General features: G+C 46.6%; 1 protein-coding gene and 1 non-coding gene across 15 annotated transcripts in view; both read left to right on the top strand.

The window, feature by feature from the left end:
• The window catches only part of LOC122382740 (THO complex subunit 6 homolog), a 33,972-nt gene that overhangs the window by 6,600 nt on the left and 7,794 nt on the right, over window positions 1-19,578 (top strand). For 7 of the 14 annotated variants that reach the window (XM_043368465.1, XM_043368462.1, XM_043368468.1 and 4 more), the window contains exons 2-5: window positions 11,672-11,865; window positions 12,232-12,382; window positions 15,036-15,106; window positions 15,574-15,735. In XM_043368465.1, the coding sequence (XP_043224400.1) occupies window positions 11,765-11,865; window positions 12,232-12,382; window positions 15,036-15,106; window positions 15,574-15,735 (485 nt within the window). In that variant the 5' untranslated portion in view covers window positions 11,672-11,764. The other 7 variants (XM_043368459.1, XM_043368454.1, XM_043368455.1 and 4 more) reach the window with 7 other exon arrangements.
• On the top strand, window positions 16,065-16,137 carry Trnar-ucg. The gene has a single exon. It is a non-coding gene; the product is annotated as a tRNA-Arg (tRNA).

A 19,578-nucleotide genomic window follows, 5' to 3' on the forward strand; every position in this document is an offset into this window, starting at 1 on the left:
TTGATTCGCTGTTTGGATAAAAGCCACTGACGTCATTTTTAAAAAGGAAGATTTCATATCGAGCAGGCTTTTTTCTCTGTTCATTTTATGAGCAGTATGCCGATTTCGCCATATATGGAAGCCAGCTGCCTGCATATCTCAGCATCTTATTGGTGCTTTGCATTGGCATTGTGAATGTCACCAATGAGAAGCCGAGAAACTGCAGCATACTAATAAAATAAAGTTGCGAGCGAACAGTGCCTGGTATAGAGATATTTACAACGCATCCGCGGCAACACACAGGAACAGGTGTTATTCAACACCTGTTCTAGTATTCTATGACCGTGATTCAACAGACAGGTGTCAGTGAATGAATAGGACTTCCATCGATATTTTATTTATGTTGCTTCTTTTCGTGGTGTTAGAGATTCTATAACTAGTATGCAATGTTTTTTCCGTTATTTGGTTGTATGAAACTCGGCTTTGAGTCGTTTTAATTTCTAAAAAGAGCCGTAATGGTGATTGCACCTTCGTCTGACCCGACTGGAAAAAATGCACGCTTTCGTCGAGAACTCGGGCGTAGTTGGGCGTTTGCGCCGAAAATTTTCGGCGTACTTCGGCGTAAATCGACGGCTTGCGCCGAAATTTTCGGCGTACTTCGGCGTAAATGACGAAGTTCGTCATAACCCCGAAATCCAGACTGAAAAACATCCATACACTATGCCGGACGCCCGTGAGACCCTCTTGCGCCGAAATTCGGCGCAAGCGATTTTACGCCGAAATTTCTGCGTGATTTGCGTCAAAAATTAGTGCCTGTTTGTGCGAAAAGTAAGCCCTTTTCATGCAAAGCACATGTGCACATCTACATGCTGATCAAGGCTATATCAACCAGTCAGAGTGTTTCGGGGCCTTGTACGCTCTCCCATGTTTGAGCGTCCGAATGAGCTTTTTATTTCCATGTAAATCCAATTCCTTGGCGGGAGCCAGCGAGGGCCGTGCTGGGCAGCGGAGCAGCACGTGCTCCGGCACATCAGCCTCTTCTTGGCTCACGGTGCAAAGCGCCGCTGGGTGCCGCTTGTCTGGGCACTGCTGGCACGCAGCGGAGTGGAGACAGCCGATTCGCTGCCGTACTGGAGCGAGCGGCCCCGGTGGGCGGTGGCCCGCCCTCATATGGTGCACCGAAATGGTATCCTCTCGGTCCTCTCCGGGGATAGGGAGCGGCGGCGTGCTCCCGAGGAGTGGCTTGATAGTGATTCTGAGCAGTTGTCGCGAGGCCTGATGCGAGGCCGCACAAAGAACCGCCCTGGTCAGCGATCGGGCGTTTGAGGGCAGGGCGGCTGCCTGTTTTGCCAGGTCGTCCGCGCTCTCATTCCCCTCGATACTGCAGTGGGCAGGAACCCACTGTTATTGCTTAACGACGCTTGGCGACGTTCAACAAGGTTTTCCATACCTATCTCTACGCCGAAGGTTGAGGCCTCACCTGGGCGGCCGTTCCTCCGCTGAATAGACTCAGGGCGGCTCGCCAGTTCGACCACGCGACGACCGGGGCGGGGACGGACGGGGCGGGGACGTCTCGTCCCGCGACCTCTCCAGAGCCGCCCGCGGGGCGAATCTGCTGCTAGATTGACCAGCGTAAGGCATAAATTCGGTGACCGTCTTTCGCCAAAATATTATGCGACAGCCCTGCGCCGAAAAATTCGTCCGCCGCCATGCGCTGAATTCGGCGCATGCGAAGTTACGCCGGACGTGCGCTGAAATTTTCGGCGCAATTCCGCCACTACGCCGGACATATTCGGCATAACGTGTATTTTTTCTAGTCTGGCCCGAAATCAGATAATAATAGGGCATGTTTGTCATTTGCTTCTTTTTTTTTGCAGTGAGCAGAGGTGGGCATCGCTACCGAAATTTGGAAACCGCTACCGCTACCTTCCCCAGCCTGAGGTACCCAAAGCGCAATCGCAACTCTGAAACCACCTATTTTGCAGATCGTAAGACCGCAACTCGCAACTCCACGACTCTGCTACCAGCCTCTGTTAGGTACCTATGTTTTTTCAGTTAAAGTCCTGAAGTGCAGTGTTATGTCTGATAGGTAGTACCTTTTGAACATTACCAGAGATGAACAAAGTAAAATGTTCCAGGTTTTCCCGGATTTGGAGAATTTTCAGTTTCAGACGCTCTAACTCAAGATCCAGAAGAGCTAGAGCGGCACGGAAAAAAGAAGTGAAAGCCCATTTATAACACTATCTGAATAAAGATGTCAGCCTCAAGTCAATGGTTTGGCCTCCAGCCAGGGGTAAAAAAATTGTCAAAATAGCCGGAACTAGTTTTTTTAGGCATACCTTCTCATAAAATAACGCTAGGTCAATAATGTAATCGCATCACCATAGCATTTCTCAAGGGGTGGTGTTTGGAGGTCATCAATTATATACAAGATAACCCCAAAACCTCAAATTGAAAATTTGACCTTAGGTCAAGGTCACAACCTGACCCAAAGAGTTCATGTTGCATATCAATTGATAAGTCTTGATGAGATAAATACCATAAACTTGCCCTGGAACGGTGGAACCTGTATCTCGCTTAAATCCTGTACCTATCTCATACTCATATCTATCTCAGTGGTATCTCAGTGGTGGCCTCGGTGGTAGCGGTTGCCCTTGAGAATTTTTGCTTCCGCAACTCGCAACTCCACAACTCTTTTGGGCTCGGTAGCCCAGCCATGAGCCAATGCCCAGCTCTGGCACTGAGTTACTGAAAGCGATCCATTTCTACTACAGAAAACATTTTTATCAGTATCTCATCATTTGTCTGTATTCAATTACAATTGCTTCTCATCAGATTTCATGGAATTTGATGTCGGTCGTCAATGTCCTGAACTTTGACATAGATGCCACAATTAACTATTTAGGTATAAAGTATTCCCTGTATCAGCATACAGGAGTTCAACAGGGCAACATTTTTTTTTTTTTTGAATTTGATAGGTAGGTAAACGTCTTAAATTTTTAGCCAGCCCTGTAGCTTAGTCAGTAGAGTGCTGGACTCTGTGTGTGTGGTGAGAGCAGATGTCAAGGTCAAGGTCAACCTAGGTCATCTAAAATAATTGCGTTTTAGGCAAGCTGAATTTACTTTTCGTGAATTTTTTACTGCAATTTTCGTAAAAGCTCTTAGCTCAGATCATGATTTCATGTAACATGAACACTGACATAAACAATCGGTGCACACATCAGTATACACACAGACACACACAGGCATACAAACACATATTGACCTTGACCTAACTTGACCTGAAATGACCTCAGCAGCAAAAACCTGGTCGGGTAGTGTGACAAAGATGTTCTAGCTGGCTTGGCACCAGAAAACGGCATCGTCATCGGTATATGATAAGCAGCGCACTTGATATCCAACGGTGACCCAAAACAGCAACATTTTTTAGTTTGACCTGACATGGAAGGTCAATGACTGACCTGAGAAGGTAAAACTGGGTATCATTGGACTTGTCTCTTCCCAAAGAATTTTTTTGGTCTTTACCGCGAAGCTCTATCTCCAACAGGAACGAAATGGCGCGGGGGGGGGGGGGTGGCAACCACGTCCCCCCCCATGTGCGTTCTAGGATGGGAAAATGGCATGTGCGGGCGAGGGCTTTAACCCTCGCCGGCACAGGGGGATGCACCTCCCTAAGGTTTTTCGCGAATAACTCGCGTAAAAAGTGGCCGATCACAACGAAACTTTAAGTACCCTCGCATTGATCAATTTTACACCAACCCTGAAAATTTCATGACCTGACCCAAATGACCTTTGACCTGTGACCTACTTTCCGAGGCCATGTTTGGCCGGAATCGCCATTCGGCGTATGTCGGCTCGCATTAGCCGCGCGTTTGCAAGCTTTTCGTGGTTTCAAACGTTCAAACATGTGATTTGATGTTGCTCCCATGCATTAGGGTGGATGTCAAGGTCACTGAAGGTCAAGTCAGGTCATTGACCTTTGGTGACCTCGGTTCACTTTTTCGAGTTTTATATGTTTCAACTCATTCAAGGCTAGTTTTTCGAGCTGAATTCGAATTTAGCAAAAATTTGAACATTTAGTTTTGGTTTTGGTGCCTTCGTATTGTAACGTGTTACGAAGCTGTCAGGGGCGGTTGACACGTACTACGAATACCCCGCACGACCCCTACTGGTTGACCTGACCTGACCCGACCTGGTCTAAATGCTTAAATACATGATCTGTGATCAAAACAAACATGATATTCGTGATCAGCACCCCGAAAAACCCCATAGCAGCCACACTTTACGACTTTCTAATAGGTCCCGATTTTCCCGACATGTGGGTCATTGACCTGACATGGAAGTTCAACCGACGACATAGGACCTTGAAATTGGGTATCATCGGTTTCCTCTCGTGACGGGCAACACACTCGTTTTTTCGCGAAGCTCTAGCTTTATTAGGGGCCAATCGCGGGGGGTCGTACCAACCATCCCCCCCCCCCTTGTGACGTTAAAGGACGCAAAATGGCCTGCGCCGGCGAGGGTTAATGCACTTAAAAACTGTGTGGGGCAGTTTGTTGTTGATGTTCACATGCATGCACACAAATTGATACCTACAGAGACATACATGACTGATGCATGCTAATGCATTTTTGGATGTGCCTCATGATGTTTTTGGGATTGTAGCAGTTGATCATGAGAGCAGCACAATAAAATATAAACTCCTTATAGTGTACATATACCAGTCATGTACAGTCACCAGCACTTGCTACCCATCACCCCCGGACGGCGGGGGAGCAAGCTACCACCGCCCTTGCGAGACTAGCGCCGCCATGCGCCAAGAAGTGGAAACACCACGTGACTGAGGCCACGTGAGGGCAGGGTCACGTGATGGAGGGGCGGAGCATAGCAGCTTTTGCGCCCGACACTAACTGAAATGCGGCGCTGTGATTGGGCGCCTTAGCATGAATGAAGCCCCGGCGCCAGAATCAGCCGTTCGCCTTATATGGAAGGTTAGCCTGTGCGTTTCACCGTTCTGTGTTGGTTTGAGAGCCACGGCACTATACGAATTGTGAGCCCCTTTGCACGGGTCACCGCCCGAGGCACTGAAGCGACGGCTGTGCGGGCTGTGCCGGGCAAAACCTAGCCTGGTGGGAGAGGTGGGCCAGGGAAAGTGCGATCGAGCAGCCACACTGGGACGTGGATTGGTATTATCTAACCGCGACAAACGATGTCAGCAGCCTCTTCTCGTTGACACAAAAAGTTTGACAGACAACGTGGGCAGTGCCCAATCAAAAGCTACTAAACGATTCAGTTAAGAATTTGGCGAGATAACCAGACCCAATAAAAAGTTTTTAATTCGATTTTGATTGACAAATGACACACAAGCCCGCTCTGATGGACCAAAAAAGGAGCTGAACAGTTCATACAACTTCTAAAAAGCTCAACGGTAATTTTTTTTAAAGTCAAATGTTAAAATTCAGCCTGCATGTTTAAACTCGGGTCCGGCGCTGGCAGGAAGCTTATTTGCCACTTGCAATTCCACTACGTTGTAATATAACCAAGAGTTATGTGAGAGCAACAACTGAAAGCCTCGAGCCCCGTTGGGGGGGGGGGGGGGCGCGAAACAGCCCCCTCTCCTTTTCAGTCGACATCTCCTAAAGTATAGCGTAGGTCGTCACCAAACTTTCAAGACCCCTCCGGGCATCATTTTTACACCTTGTGACCAAATTTTTCCAGAGCTCTTATAAAAGGTTAGTCACAAATGACGTCAGAGTGACGTCATGTTCTGTCATTTTCGACCCAATAAAAGGTTTAGCGGGAAGAGCTGTCACGCTTACAGTTTTGAAGATAACAAAAAAATATTCAAGATAAAAAAGATGTAAAATAAACAGCACCACAAAACTGATAACTCTGATTTCTAAACAAAAATTTAGTTCGACCATCAAAACTATAGAAGTATAACACCCCGAAAATACCAACAACATTCAAAATTAAAGCTGGAATATATGTATGTTATAGAACTATCTGCTCTAGATATGCCAAACTTAAACTCGATAGCTCCATTTTTAGCAAAGTTATGGCAAAAAACACTACTCAAAATATATTACGTAAAATTTTCAAACTCAATTTTTAGCCGTCACAGAACACACAGAGCAAGCCAAAGACCACCATTGGATTTCCCGTGATGAGCTGCATCGAATAGATACCCCTTTTATGCAAAATATAAACTCTGAAATTTAACCCTCGCCGGCCGAGGGGGGGGGCGGGTGCCGCCCCCCCCCCCCACAGGGTTTTTTTCGCGATAGCTCCGAACACGCTGGCGATAGAGAGCTGAAACTTGGCATACCTGACCTTTGATCCAAGCCGGATCTTCTGACACCAACCGCATTTTTAGGTCAGGTCAGGTCACTGACCTATGACGTCATAAGTAAACCTCTGCACGGTCTTCAGATGTCGCAACTTCGCAACGCCCTCACTGCCAGAGGAGATGTCACAGGGAAATGAAACTTGCAGGATCTAGTATCCATTATGAGTCCCACAACTTGTATATCTCGGATTTTTCCTAAAGGTCATATGAGGTCAGGTCATTTTCGTGACCTCACCATTATAAGTCAATGGGGAAAAATTCAAACTGCTATTCTGGCGCCGGGAACGATCTCCAACTATCTCAAGCACACAGAATCGTGATTTGATGCACTCCTTGCAAGGTTAGATGCGTCACTTTTGCAATGTTGACCTTGCGTGACGTCATTTATGACGTCATCAAGGTCAAATTAGTTTTTCGTCAATAACTCTTGATCAAATTGAGCTAGCGAGTCGGGAAAGGCACCAATGGACTCAGGAAGGCCTGCCGAATCGAATGATATGCGACATGACCTCTTTCGACCAGCTTCGTGACCTGGGGGTGCTGACCTGACCTTGACCTGAGGTCAACACCCCAAGTTGACCTGACCCGGACAAAAAGTATATCATTCGACGCGCCTGAGCGAGGCGAACACGATGCTGCCAAAATCGGCGCTCTGCGGCCGTTTTTTGCGAAGTTATTCACCAAAAACTGAACCGTACCCTGGGGCACTTGACCTGACCTCAGAGGTCACCGGTTGACCTAGGACCTTAAAATCGGGTACCAATCTCTGCGTCTCGTAACGGCGCACACGCTCGTTTTTTCCGCGACGCGCTAGCTCCACCAGGGGCGAAACGGCGAGGGGGGGGGGGGTCGTACCCGCCCCCCCCTCGGCCGGCGCGTATGTAGAAAACCAATAGGTCCGGCGAGGGTTAACCTTTTTTGACCTGACCTTGACCTGACCTCCACCAGAACGCAATCTAAACCGGCCCCAATGGCCGTCTAGCCCACACCATTGAATTTCAAATGTAAAATTGACCATAAAACATGTATCACGTGACCCTAGCAATTAGCATAGTTGGGTTCATATTGTGACCCTTAGTGACCTGACCTCTGTGACCTGACCTGGCATCAGTGACCTCTTTAGGCAACATATGTATTGGGCAACCACGCTCCATCGGTTTTTCGATAACATGCCTTTTATTTGATATGTTAACCCACGAGCCGCTGGGGGGGGGGGGGGGGGGCATAAAGTTGCCCCCCCCCCCCTTTACGTTTTGTGAAATATCTCCGAAACCTGATGAGCTACGAACGTGAAACTTGGCATAGCTTCAAATGAATACCTAGGCAATGTTTGAGGAAAGTTTGGTGGTTGTAGTACCTAAGATGACGTCACAGTGACGTCATAAGGTTTTGTCGTTTTCCGATATGGACCGTTTCTGATGACGCTGAGCATGAAACTCAACTGTCAATGAACTAGACAGCACCTGCTGTCATCCTAAAACATCTAACTACACTTCCATCTAGTTTCTGACCAATAATCGGCCCTTTATTTTCGGTCCCATATATCTGATGTATCGTGAGGAATATGAGAGCCGCAAATCTATAATTTCACTTATGACGTCACTGTGACGTCATTTCAAATGGGATCGACACCAAATTTGGACACAACCTCGGCTAGGTATTCAGGAAGATGTGTGCAAAGTTTCGCTTCTCTATCTGCGACGATATCGTCGCAGAAGTAAAGGGGGGGCAACTATATGCCCCCCCCCCCCCCCCCCAGCGGCCGGCGGGTGGGCGGAGGCCCAGCGGCCGCCGGGTTTTAACTGACTTTAACGCATTCCTTAGACTAAATTGGTGAAAAAAATGCAACATTTGACCTGACCTGTGACATCATGGGTTGCACCTAGGTCAACGAAACCTGGTAACAAGGTAGTTCCCTGGTGGGGCTATCAAACGTTCTTCGAATTTTCCAAATCGGTCGGAAACTTTCCGATATCTCAGGTGGGGGGCGAAACGGCTGCACCACCCCATCAGGTGGTAGGGTCCGCCAATAACACAACGGGGCGCGAATTATTTACTCATTCATACAGTGTCATCTATTTTGAGAACACCTTTCTCACGCCCTGACATGGTCCTCTCGTAATAAATCGAGATGAGGAGAGTGTTTTCACGCCTCCTTATGCACGGCTCTAGTGTCATTGAGCTATCAACTGTCAGCGGTTCTCGGACAATGAAGGAAGGCTTTGGTCGTTTTTAGGTAAGGTATTGGGTCAGATCATTTCAGTGGCGGATCTAGAGGGGGGGCATGGGGCCATTCTCCCCCCCCCCTTGGGTCTCCCGGGGCCCATCACGGAGTTTTTTTTTTAATTCATCACGGAGGTCACCGACGGGAGCTTTAACCCAGAGGTCTCCTAAGGGGGCACCATCCAGGTCTATCGGAATAGGGTACCGTTTTCGGGGTCTCCCGGAGGCCCATTTCTGTCCCTCGCCTCGGGTTTTTTAGTTAATTTTAGTTTTTTAGTTTTTAGTTTAATATTGTCCATTTATTTCCATCCCGAGGTCCGCGGGGCACCATCTCGAGTTCTCAGCTGGCACTATCCCGAGTTCTCCGCGAGCACCATCCCAAGGTCGGAGAGGGCACCATCTTGATGGTCCGGGGCACCATCCCGAGGTCTCCGGCGGCACCATCGCGAGGTCTGGGGGCACCATCTCGAAGTCTCCGGGGGCACCATTCCAAGTTTCCATGGCGGCACTTTTCCGAAATCCGAGGTCTGAAGGAGCATTCTCCCCGGGTCTGAGGGGGCACCATCTCGAAGTCTCAGGGGCACCATCCCAAGGTCTCAGGGGCACCATCCCGAGGTCTCAGGGGCACCATCCCGAGGTCTCAGGGGCCGTTTGATCCGCGCCGTCCTGGGGGGAGTTTTTACGCCCCCCCCCTAGGTTTTTCGCGAATATTTAAAAAACGGCGACGCGTAGCGCCGCTGTTCTAGATACACCCGCTCCGACATCTTTTTCGCACATGCTATGAAAATTTCAGATCCCGGTCATTCAAGGTCAGGTCACAAGGTAACGTTAAGTGACCTTACCTCAGAAAAAGTTAGAAAGCTCGCTGTGGCTACACCTACTGAGCGATCACTTTTAAACTTTCAGTACTTGCTTAGGGTAACAGTATGTATAAAATGGGTATCTCGGATTTTTTTCTATATCTGTGAGTTGTGACCTAAGGTCAGTTCAATTTTACGACTGCTCCATATAAATCAATGGGAGAAAATTGAAATGAGCCTCTTTTGGCCGAATGTCGTTCTACACCCTCTCAAACATCGGTTCATATGTAATGTAAACATGACACTCTGAATCGGGAAATTGCTCCTGTGCCCCCTTTGAGTGCCCATGAGGTCATCTCAGGTCATGAAAGGTCTTCAGCAGTTTTTTTTTTACTATAACTTTTGATTTGACAGAGACGTGCTAGAGCGGTGAAAACACGGGGTCACCGTTGATCTGAGGTCAAATTTGAAGTCAATCAGAGCGGTGACCTCTGGGGGCTAAACCGTTGATCTGAGGTCAAATTTGAGGATATGTTGGCGAAAGAGCGTTAAAAGAGCTATCGAATGCGCTTTTCCACGGCGCTGTAGCTCTATTGGTTCCAGAGTTAGTCGTCGGGTGTTTAAAATCGTTGAAATCGACAAAATTTGACCTTTGATGAACTCTGGTGACCTGACCTTTGCCCTGACCTTAAAATCACCGAGTGTTTTCCTTCTTATTTTTGACGCTCTTTCGATTGCCGCTTACCGCGTGTCGCAACGTGGCCCAGGAGCTGAGTTAGACGGAGGGGCGTGAAAGCACTCGACGGAAAGTTCATGCCATCAACATACGGCTCGGGTGAATTGTTATGTTAGCTAGCTCCTGTTGTAAGCTGTGGAGTCGTGGAGCTGATCTTGAAGGAACTGGCCCTGGGCCTAACATTTTCATAGCAAACGTAAAAAAATGTTTAATAGGTGATGCAAAAAATAGCATCTCTTTTATGAAATATTTGCGAAACCCTCAACATCATCCCCATTAGTGCAGAGCTGCCAACGACGACCATAAAAACGTCCCCATCCCGTCAGCGTTTGTTTATCATAAGGATGCTAAGATTTAATTTCCAATCCGAAGCTGAAATGATGGAAAGCAAATTTACATTTTACATACGAAACAAGCTGACACATTTAAATATTTTCTCTCTCGCTCCCCCTCACTGATTTACCCATTACCCTCTCTCATTTTACCCTCCCTGGTTTTCCTTTTCTGTCTCTGTTTTCTCTCCTCCCGTCCTTATCCCTTCCCTCCAGTCTTTCTTCTTTCTCTCTCTCTCTCTCTCTCTCTCTCTCTCTCTCTCTCTCTCTCTCTCTCTCTCTCTCTCTCTCTCTCTCTCTCTCTCTCTCTCTCTCTCTCTCTCTCTCTCTCTCTCTCTCTCTCCATCTCTCTCCTCTTCTCCTTCTCTCTCCCTTTCTCTCCTCTCTCTCTCTCTTTCTTTCTCTCTCTCTCTCTCTCTCTCTCTCTCTCTCTCTCCCCCTCTATCTCTCTCCCTTTCTCCTTCTCTCTCCCTCTCTCTCCCTCTCTCGCTCTCCCTCCCTCTCGCTCTCCCTCTCTCCCTCTCCCTCTCTCTCCCTCCCCCTCTCCCTCTCTCCCTCTCCCTCCCTCCCTCTCCCTCTCTCTCTCTCTCTCTCTCTCTCTCTCCTCTCTCTCTCTCTCTTTCTCTCTCTCTTTTCTCACAATATTCTCGACTGCCACAGCGCTGTAGAACTTGTTTCCAGACAGGTCCAGGCGCTCCCCACTCCGCAGGCCCCAGCCCACACGGCCCAACCGCCCAAACACCCTCCGGCGGATGACCTCTGACCTCGGCGACCTGACCCCAGCCGACCGATCGCGTCCCTCTCCACGCCTCCGCCCCGCTTCCCCCACTACAACTGCGTAGTAATTGTAGCGTGTGCAAAGGTCACGTGACATTATTTACTTCTGCGGTTTGTTCGGCTGACAAGAGATGGCACTAGTGGTCTGTGGATCAGAGGCGGGGCTAGGTTCTACGACTTCTTGGGGCAACTTTAGGACAGAAAAGACGTTTTTTGGCTCCTCATCCCAAAATGCTTCGAACATACAAAAACAAGTTAGATATTCGAAAATCGGAGGACCAAACTGATCGTTTGACGTATCTTGCTCGACTGAGAATTGATCGGTCTTCAAACTACTGAGCAAAAACGAGGTGATTAGTAGCAAGTGCTGGTGACTGTACCTATACGAGGTATAACTCATAGGTATACATCATCACAATATACATATAACTATGTACTGCATTCCCCTACCAAGTCATTACTGTCATCTTTTCAGGCTTGGTGTGGAGTTCACAGATACGAGTGCTGGATGCAGAGCTTCCAAGCCTGATTGGTTGGCCTGAGGCTACTCTGCAGTAATTGCTGCGATATGAAGAAGGAGCTGTATACAACTGTCTTTTGCCAGGCGTTTTCTGCCTGTGGGGGTTATTTGGCGGCCGGCGATGGGTTCGGCAACATCGCCTGCTACGAGTGAGTTCACGTCCTCCAGACATATCGGTCATGAACGCACTGATGCAGCACTAGAACTGAGTTACAAAATGCTTTGGATCATTGCAATCATCTGCACTTTGCATTTTACTGTGTCACATGCATGTGGACCTACCTATGCAAATTGTTACAGGCGTTGCCAATGCCGTTTAATATATTTTACATTACTTTTGGCATGTCAAATCAAAGTCACATTATATTCTCCTTAAAATTCTGCTTTTTGCTTTCTTTACACATCATCGAATTTCTGATCAGGGCCCACATTTTAAAGTAGTACGATAAACGATCCACGTTTGATAGCAGCTTGGCCAGGTTGTCTGATGCATTCCTCCGCTCACACATTTGCAGTGTGAAGAAGATTGTGGAGCTGTCAGCTAACGAGGAGTCACTGCGGGAGTTCCGGCGTCCCGAGCTGCGCTTCTCCACCGGCGAGGCACCTGTCTACGCCCTGGTCTGTGACGAGAGCCACCTGATAGCGGGCACCAGCGGCCTCATCCAGGTGAGACGGGCAGGGCGCCCTGCGCCGGCCTCCGGGGGACGCGGCACACACCCGCGGTGCTCTCCAGCACGGCTGTCGAGGCGGTGTCTTCGATTATGGTGGCGATAGGAATCAAAGACACTTCTTCTTTCAGCAACTTGATATTCCACTAAAACAAAAATCCTGTGAATAGTAGCCCGTATCAGCGTACGATGTGTGTAGTTTAGGTGTACTTACTGTGTATGATGAGGGATAAGGTGCATTGGCCACCATTCCTTTATACCTCTGCCACAGACTTCTCTACTCTATATATAGAGATGCATAATCAGTCAATGCAATGGGAGAACATTAAATTTTGATATGTGCCAGTTTTGAATGAAAGCTGTACTAAACACTGAAACATCGGGGCACAGGTAGGTTTTTTCGCGGGTCAATTTTTTCAGTTGGCCTTTGCATTTGAAAGTCAACTTATAGTTCATTCGCTACGTCTCAACGAGAGAAACGCGATGCCGGTAAAATCAGAGCAATACCACGGTGACTATAGTAATACAAGCTGGGTCTAAATGTTATTGAAGGAGAACGTTTTCCTAAACCCTATTACTGGTGGGGGGGGGGGGACCGAATCGGCCCCCACCTGTAGTTTTTTTTTTTTGCTCTCAACGGAAAAACACTCTAGCTAGGGGATTTAACTTTGGTGACTTTTCCTTGCCATTCATTGGGCACGTTGTGTCAAATTTTTGAGTTTGAGCTTGCGCAGAGACGTCTCCAGGACGAGTTTCTCGGGGGTAGTTTTGGCCCAGCTTTGACTGTTCCGACATTTGCCGCTAAGCAGCGACTTACTTAGGTTTGTAATGGTGATCAGTGGCACCTCCCGTCATATTTATGCACCTAAAGACTGTGACGTCATTCTACAATGAAAATATTGGAATAGGCGGACCCAGGTACCTTTTTTCAGTCTTAGCATGCCTGATGATTAACGAAAACGTGATTTCGTGCTCACGTTGCATATTTTACATGATATATGACATATCATGTAATAATACACATGAAATGCCATGACAAAAGCTCAAAACATCATCCCAAATTAGGTTACCTGAATCCGCCTATGATTTTTGAAATATCCAAAATGCCGGAATATATATGATAGACCAGTTCATGAAGAAGGGTTCCCTGAAGTTGTATCAAAATCGGTCAAAAAAATAAAGAAGTTATAGCATTGATAGTGATACGATGTAAAACGCGATTTTTCGATTTTTTTTGCTTCCAGTCCAGGACTCCCAATTTTGAACTTTTTTTTACTTTTTATAGCAAATCTGAAAGTTCACGATGAGAGCGATCGAATGGCGTTTGTCCCATTAAGATCGGACATCTAGTTTTCGAGATATCAAGGGGGGGGGGCGAATGCCCCCCCCCACACCCACCACCACCAGTTAACGTCGTCCAGAAAGTCCACCAGTAATAGGGTTAAGATCGTCAAATTTTAAGAGCTTTTGCCCTCTGGAGCCTAAACCGTCGACTCTTGGTCAAAGCTGAGAGGTTAATTCAGACAGAGATTTGAAAGAAGTATCGAATGCGCTTTCCCGTGGTGCTGTACCTCCATTCGTGCCAGAGTTACGCGCTAATTTGTGAAAATTGTAAAAATCTATTTAAAAAATCCTGATAATTTTACAGTTGGTGACCTTCAGTGACCTCAGCGATGACCTGATAAAAAAATATCTTTGCAATTCTGAAAGATTTTATAGCGAGCTGTGTACTGTTTTTCTTTCAGCGTTTTTCTAGCTTTCTGAGTTTCCGAGATAACCTGGTGTGGCCAAATACGCCCCCCCCCCCCCCAAGACTCCCCACCATGGCGAAGTTTGCTGAGATCTATGAAATCTGATGACCAAAAGTTGTAAGCCAAAATTAGAATTAAATCTTTTTGTATTTTAGTAAATACAAAAAGATTTACCTTTTAATTTTAATTTTGGTTTACAGCTCTTACTCTTGGTCATCAGATTTCATAAATGCGTCTAACAATACTGAACAATTGGCTGAGATCCCCAACCGGGCGCGGGTTAATGCCTTCCAAAGGTCACATCACTTTTTGTACCTACTTTATGATTGTTTTTCCATTGTATTATTATTATTGTTTATTGTCACAATATCTGACCAATCCTCAAGTTGAGGCTATTCTAGGTCTTCGTCATACAAGCATTGATAAACAAATAAGACGTGTAAAACGTGATCAAAAGATCCAAAAGTGGACACGTACATATAGACAGTAAAAGCGGATCGGTAAACATCAAAGCGAATAATCTCACTATCAGACAATCGAGAAATGTTAGGATTAAAAGTAAAAGCGAGCCACATAGAAAAGCTATAGACTAGCCAGTTTTCACTACTTCTCTTGCGACCCGTTTGAAAGCCCTAACTGTAAACTCTCTCACATCAAAATCAGTGTGTTCTCGCGCACCATTATACAACTGACTAGACCTGTAGGTGAATGTCCGTTTCCCATGATTTGTACGTGGTTTGTCTAAGGCTAAATGGTTCGACTGGCGCGTCACTCGGCTGACCACTTCATGGTTGAAACGGAATCGCGATGCCAATACTTCGGGACATCCTGATGATATGACTTTGTGTGATATGACATCCTGATGATTGTATGTTGTGTGACAAGCGTTTTACATTTCAGGCTTACAAATGGAGCGATATTCTGAAGAAGAACTTCAAAATGGCATGGAACATTCCAATAGAATCCGATCGGTCAGTGCCCTGCGGTGTCCGTATGTTTTTAGACCTTTAGTTTCTTTGCATGTCTTACGTGTGAAAGCTGAGTTTTTGCTAGCAGACAATCTATAGATAATCTCCTGGGATAATGTAGATATCGTATGAATTTAAAACTACGCGGAGTTGGTTTGCACGATCTCGCGTTAAGGCTTAAGCGTCCAACCGATTTGGTTGAGCATTTGCCGTAGGTACTATATAGTGGGCTTATTACGCATTCGATTAATAAGCTAATGAAATGTCGTTGATAAAGTACAGGGGGAAAATGTGAAGGTTCTCCATACGTCGTAAGTGTCATGGCCAGGCGACTGTTATTTTTACCGCGCCGTTCATATTCAACCGTCACTTGCGACTGTCGCTCGCCGTCGGCTGTTTCCAAGTGGCGCCCTCTGTACGGGAGCCGCCGTGCCGCCGCCGTGCTGACCGCAGCGCCCCGCTGCCGACAGCGAGAGCCTCTCGCAGCCGGAGGTGAACTCGCTGGAGCTGCACGACAACCGGCTGTACGTGGGCTCGGGCAACCACGACGTGCAGGTGATCGACCTCGAGACGCGCATCAAGGTGGCCTCGCTGCGCGGCCACTCGGACTACATTCACGTCGTCCGCGTCAGGTCGGTACTCCCACCATCCCGGGAGGACTCGTCTTTCTAGCGGTGCACGGTGAAAATAGGTGCCCGCCGGCGGTTTTTAGACTCCATCGACGACGACCATCGAGAAAGGTGCCTCGTTGACCCGAGCCACATCAGACATCACATTAGGGCAATCGATGTAGAAGAAAAGCTTCATCTTTGGGCATGTGACTAAATATGGGCGTTTATGCCCTCCAGGCCCTTGTTTTCATCCACTTTAATGTTTATATACTACACGCTGTGTGACGTCCTTGGTGGAGAGCCATTCAGTCTTCCATTCTGAACATCGCCCCGGCCCAATTTTCCCCATCGGCCGTGTGGCCTAATGGATAAGGCGCCTGACTTCGGATCAGGAGATTGCAGGTTCGAGTCCTGTCACGGTCAGCAGTTTTGAGGGTGAGTCTCTGTGTGATTCCTGGGGCATTCCACGATAGATCGTATCACTTTTTTTCCAATTTGACACCCTCATCTCTCGGAATTTGACGAGAATTGGTCTCGGGGGTAATCAGGGGCTCTGAATCCACCTGTAACAATTTCAGGCTTATCAGATAGGTAAGTATTTTTTGAGTTATGGTGTATAACATTTTTTAGATCTTGCTTTGCAGCGCTAAGTTTGGCGGGCTGTAACTCTAAGACGGATTATTCAAATGCCAAATGTTATATAACATTGAACTTGCAATGAAACAGATTAATAAGTATTTTTGAACTTTCGAAAAATACGCTGTTTTTGATATATGACATATCGAGTTTTCTTTCATTTGTATTTTTGGACTTTGGGACCAATTTTTTTGAATTTTGATTTTTTTGAATTTTTATTTCTTTAAAAAATATTTGGCTCATTGTTAAGAAGTATGCAAAAAATTTATAAGGTGTTCTTTCTATAAATGTATTTATTTTGCGTCACGATAACGGTTTCGAATAGGGATTTCGGGAGGGGAGCTTACAAATGGCGTGGTAAAGCTGCCTAGTGACATCACGGGTTACTGAAATTTCAATTTAAGTCTGAGTCATCTGAAAAAAGTGAAAAGAGGGTTCATCCAACCCTCTTTCCTATAAGCGCGAGGGTGAAAAAGGCTGTTTGGTTCTGACATTGTTTTGGACGCCAATGACCATAGCTGTCCGAGATGAAAGTTACAGGACGGACGCATACATGGTGTCCTCCAGAGACTCTCACAACTTGTATGTATATCTGGGAATTTTTGCAAGGTTACATGAGGTCAGGTCGGTCACGTGACATCACTGTTATAAATCAATGGGGAAATATAAAAACTGTTATTTTGGCGCCGAGAATGACCTAAAACTATCCCGCGTACATGGTATCGTGATTTCATGCACTCCTTGCAAAGTCCAATGCTTTACTTTTGCATTGTTAACCTTGCGTGACGTCATTTATAACGTCACTAGGGTCGTACGAGTTTTTCGTCAATAACTCCCGATCAAATGGAGCTAGAGAGTCAGGAAAGCCACCAATGGAATCGGGAAGACCTTCCGAATCGAATGTTATGTCATATGATACCCTTTGCCCAGCTTCGTGACCTGAGCAGGGTTGTATACCAATCAAGTCGATTGAATTGATTGATTTGTTTCAACGCGTATTTTGAGTTGATTGGATTGAGTCGATTGACTTTTCGAGATGACTGGTTGACTGACTCGTTTGACTTTAGCGACTGGTTGACTGATTTGATTCCTGAAAATTAGAGTGACTCGTATGATTGAGTCGATTGAAAGGAGAGTTCAAATAACTTTTAGTTGACGAAAAATAATGACACCAATTGATGACATCAAAGATCACAAAACTACACTGAAAACTGCTTGTCATCACAACTGCAATATGGGGTAGATGGCCAAATAAAGAACAGGGCCTAAACATGAACAGCCAACTTTGACTTTCAACTGCAATAACTGCACCAATCCTGGTGATAGAACCTGGCGATGCACCTACCTACCTTTCTGCACTCAGCAGGAAACGTTTTTTTCTAATCCAGATGATAAAGTGCAAGGCCCTATATACTAATAAAGTGTGATTAATTAATAATTCACATCTCCACATCTCCTCAGAAACAACCCACTGAACTCTATAAATATCTTTTTTTTTTTTTTTTTAGTGGCCCTAACTTACGTTACCGGCCTCGCGAGGAGGGCGGCGACCTAACTACGCCGCGCAAAAGAAACCGGCCGTCCTAACCAGTGATGCCATCCACATTTTTGCTCCATCCCAAGATCTCGACCAGAATTTCCCAAGATTCTCGTCTCAAATCCCAAGACTACCCATCGAATATCCTTAGGAGTACCCCAAGTAAATCCATAGCTTATTTTGGACATATTAGTGTGTTTAGTATTCAACTTTCTCTTCTTCGGGTCCACCCTTGTCCTTATTGGCGTATTTACAGCAGCTAATGTACCTAGAGGCCGGGGGGAGGGGAGGGGGAGGGGGTCGATCGGACTCCTACAGCTGATCGGTTCCTGACCGAGTATAATAGCTTCACGAAAAATGAAGATGCTGGCCTAGACAACATGAAGCCGGTGGTATCTGATATTATGGTCAGGTCATTCGTCGACCGTCAATGGTGGGTCAAGGACTTAAAACACATAGTCCGAATCTGGTAGAACTTCTTGGAAACGAAGTCTGTGGCATTTTGGATTTATTTCAAAATTTGTCTCGTGACACATTTGGAGAAGCTAGGGTCAGGTGAGATCAGGCTGATTTTAAGTGTTTTCCACCACTGAGTTTTGAAATATGGGCTCCAAAACAAGCTCTTAAAAGCTTATGTGAATCCTGAAATCGAAAAGCCTATGCTGTGAATCTGCGCGTAAGCCAGTGCCCGCTGGGGCCCATGAATTTTCAAGCCGGCGATGGCGAGGGGGTCTAAACGAGGACCTAACTCGTCCCCTGGACTATATAGTTACAAGACGTCAGCAGTGTTGTGAAGGTCGCAATGTTACGCTTTGATTATTTTTGGTCCAGCAGAGCCCAGACTCCAGAGGTCAGGTGACCAGACACTTTCCCGAGGTCAAAGACAAATTGCCCTTATTTTGGTTCGCGGTCAACGGATAAGCCTCCATAGAGCAAAACCGTAAAATGAAACGCTTTGTGCGGGAGCCGCTTTCTGAAATGTTTTTTAGGCATAATGTTTGTAAAAGCTTTTCATAGCCACCCAACATCATGGACGCCGGTGAAACAGGGCGCCGGAGGGCATATTAGTCACGTGACATTTGTAGCTTCTCCCCCTTCGTGTGCCTTCTACAATCTACATGCTAAACGTCACGTGTAAATTTCACGAACCTTGATCAAATCGCCCCAGGCGCCCTGTTTTCACCGTCGTCCATCATGCCGCCAAACCACCCATCCCCGTCGATCGGTAGTTGGAAATTAAACAAATGAGCGCCAGTTGCGAACAGCGACTGAAAGCTGCTACTATACCCATAACAAGTAATGGTACAAAAATAATCCTGCGATCTCGGGAAGATAATGCCGGCTAGAAACATCGCAAGCTTCGTCCGTTACTTCAATATGTTTGATTAACCGTCCGTAGTGCAAATCCATTCTAAATCTATTATCGACCAAGGAAAAAGCATTCGACAGCATGAGAAGACAAAGTGAAATCAGCTTCTGCCAGATCCCAAGATATGCAGTGCAAATCACAAGATCCCAATGTTAATGTTCAAATCCCAAGATCTTGGGACAAATCCCAAGGAATGGCATCGCTGGTCCTAACTAAGAAACCCCTACAAAAATAACTGAAACAAAAGCGCCGTTTTCGTCTCGCTATTTACGTTTACGTGCCTAATTAATAGCTAATTTGCTGCATTGTTTAATTTGCAGCA

Source organism: Amphibalanus amphitrite, unplaced genomic scaffold (genome assembly GCF_019059575.1).
Source record: "Amphibalanus amphitrite isolate SeventyFive unplaced genomic scaffold, NRLGWU_Aamphi_draft 000146F_arrow, whole genome shotgun sequence".
Taxonomy (NCBI): domain Eukaryota; kingdom Metazoa; phylum Arthropoda; class Thecostraca; order Balanomorpha; family Balanidae; genus Amphibalanus; species Amphibalanus amphitrite.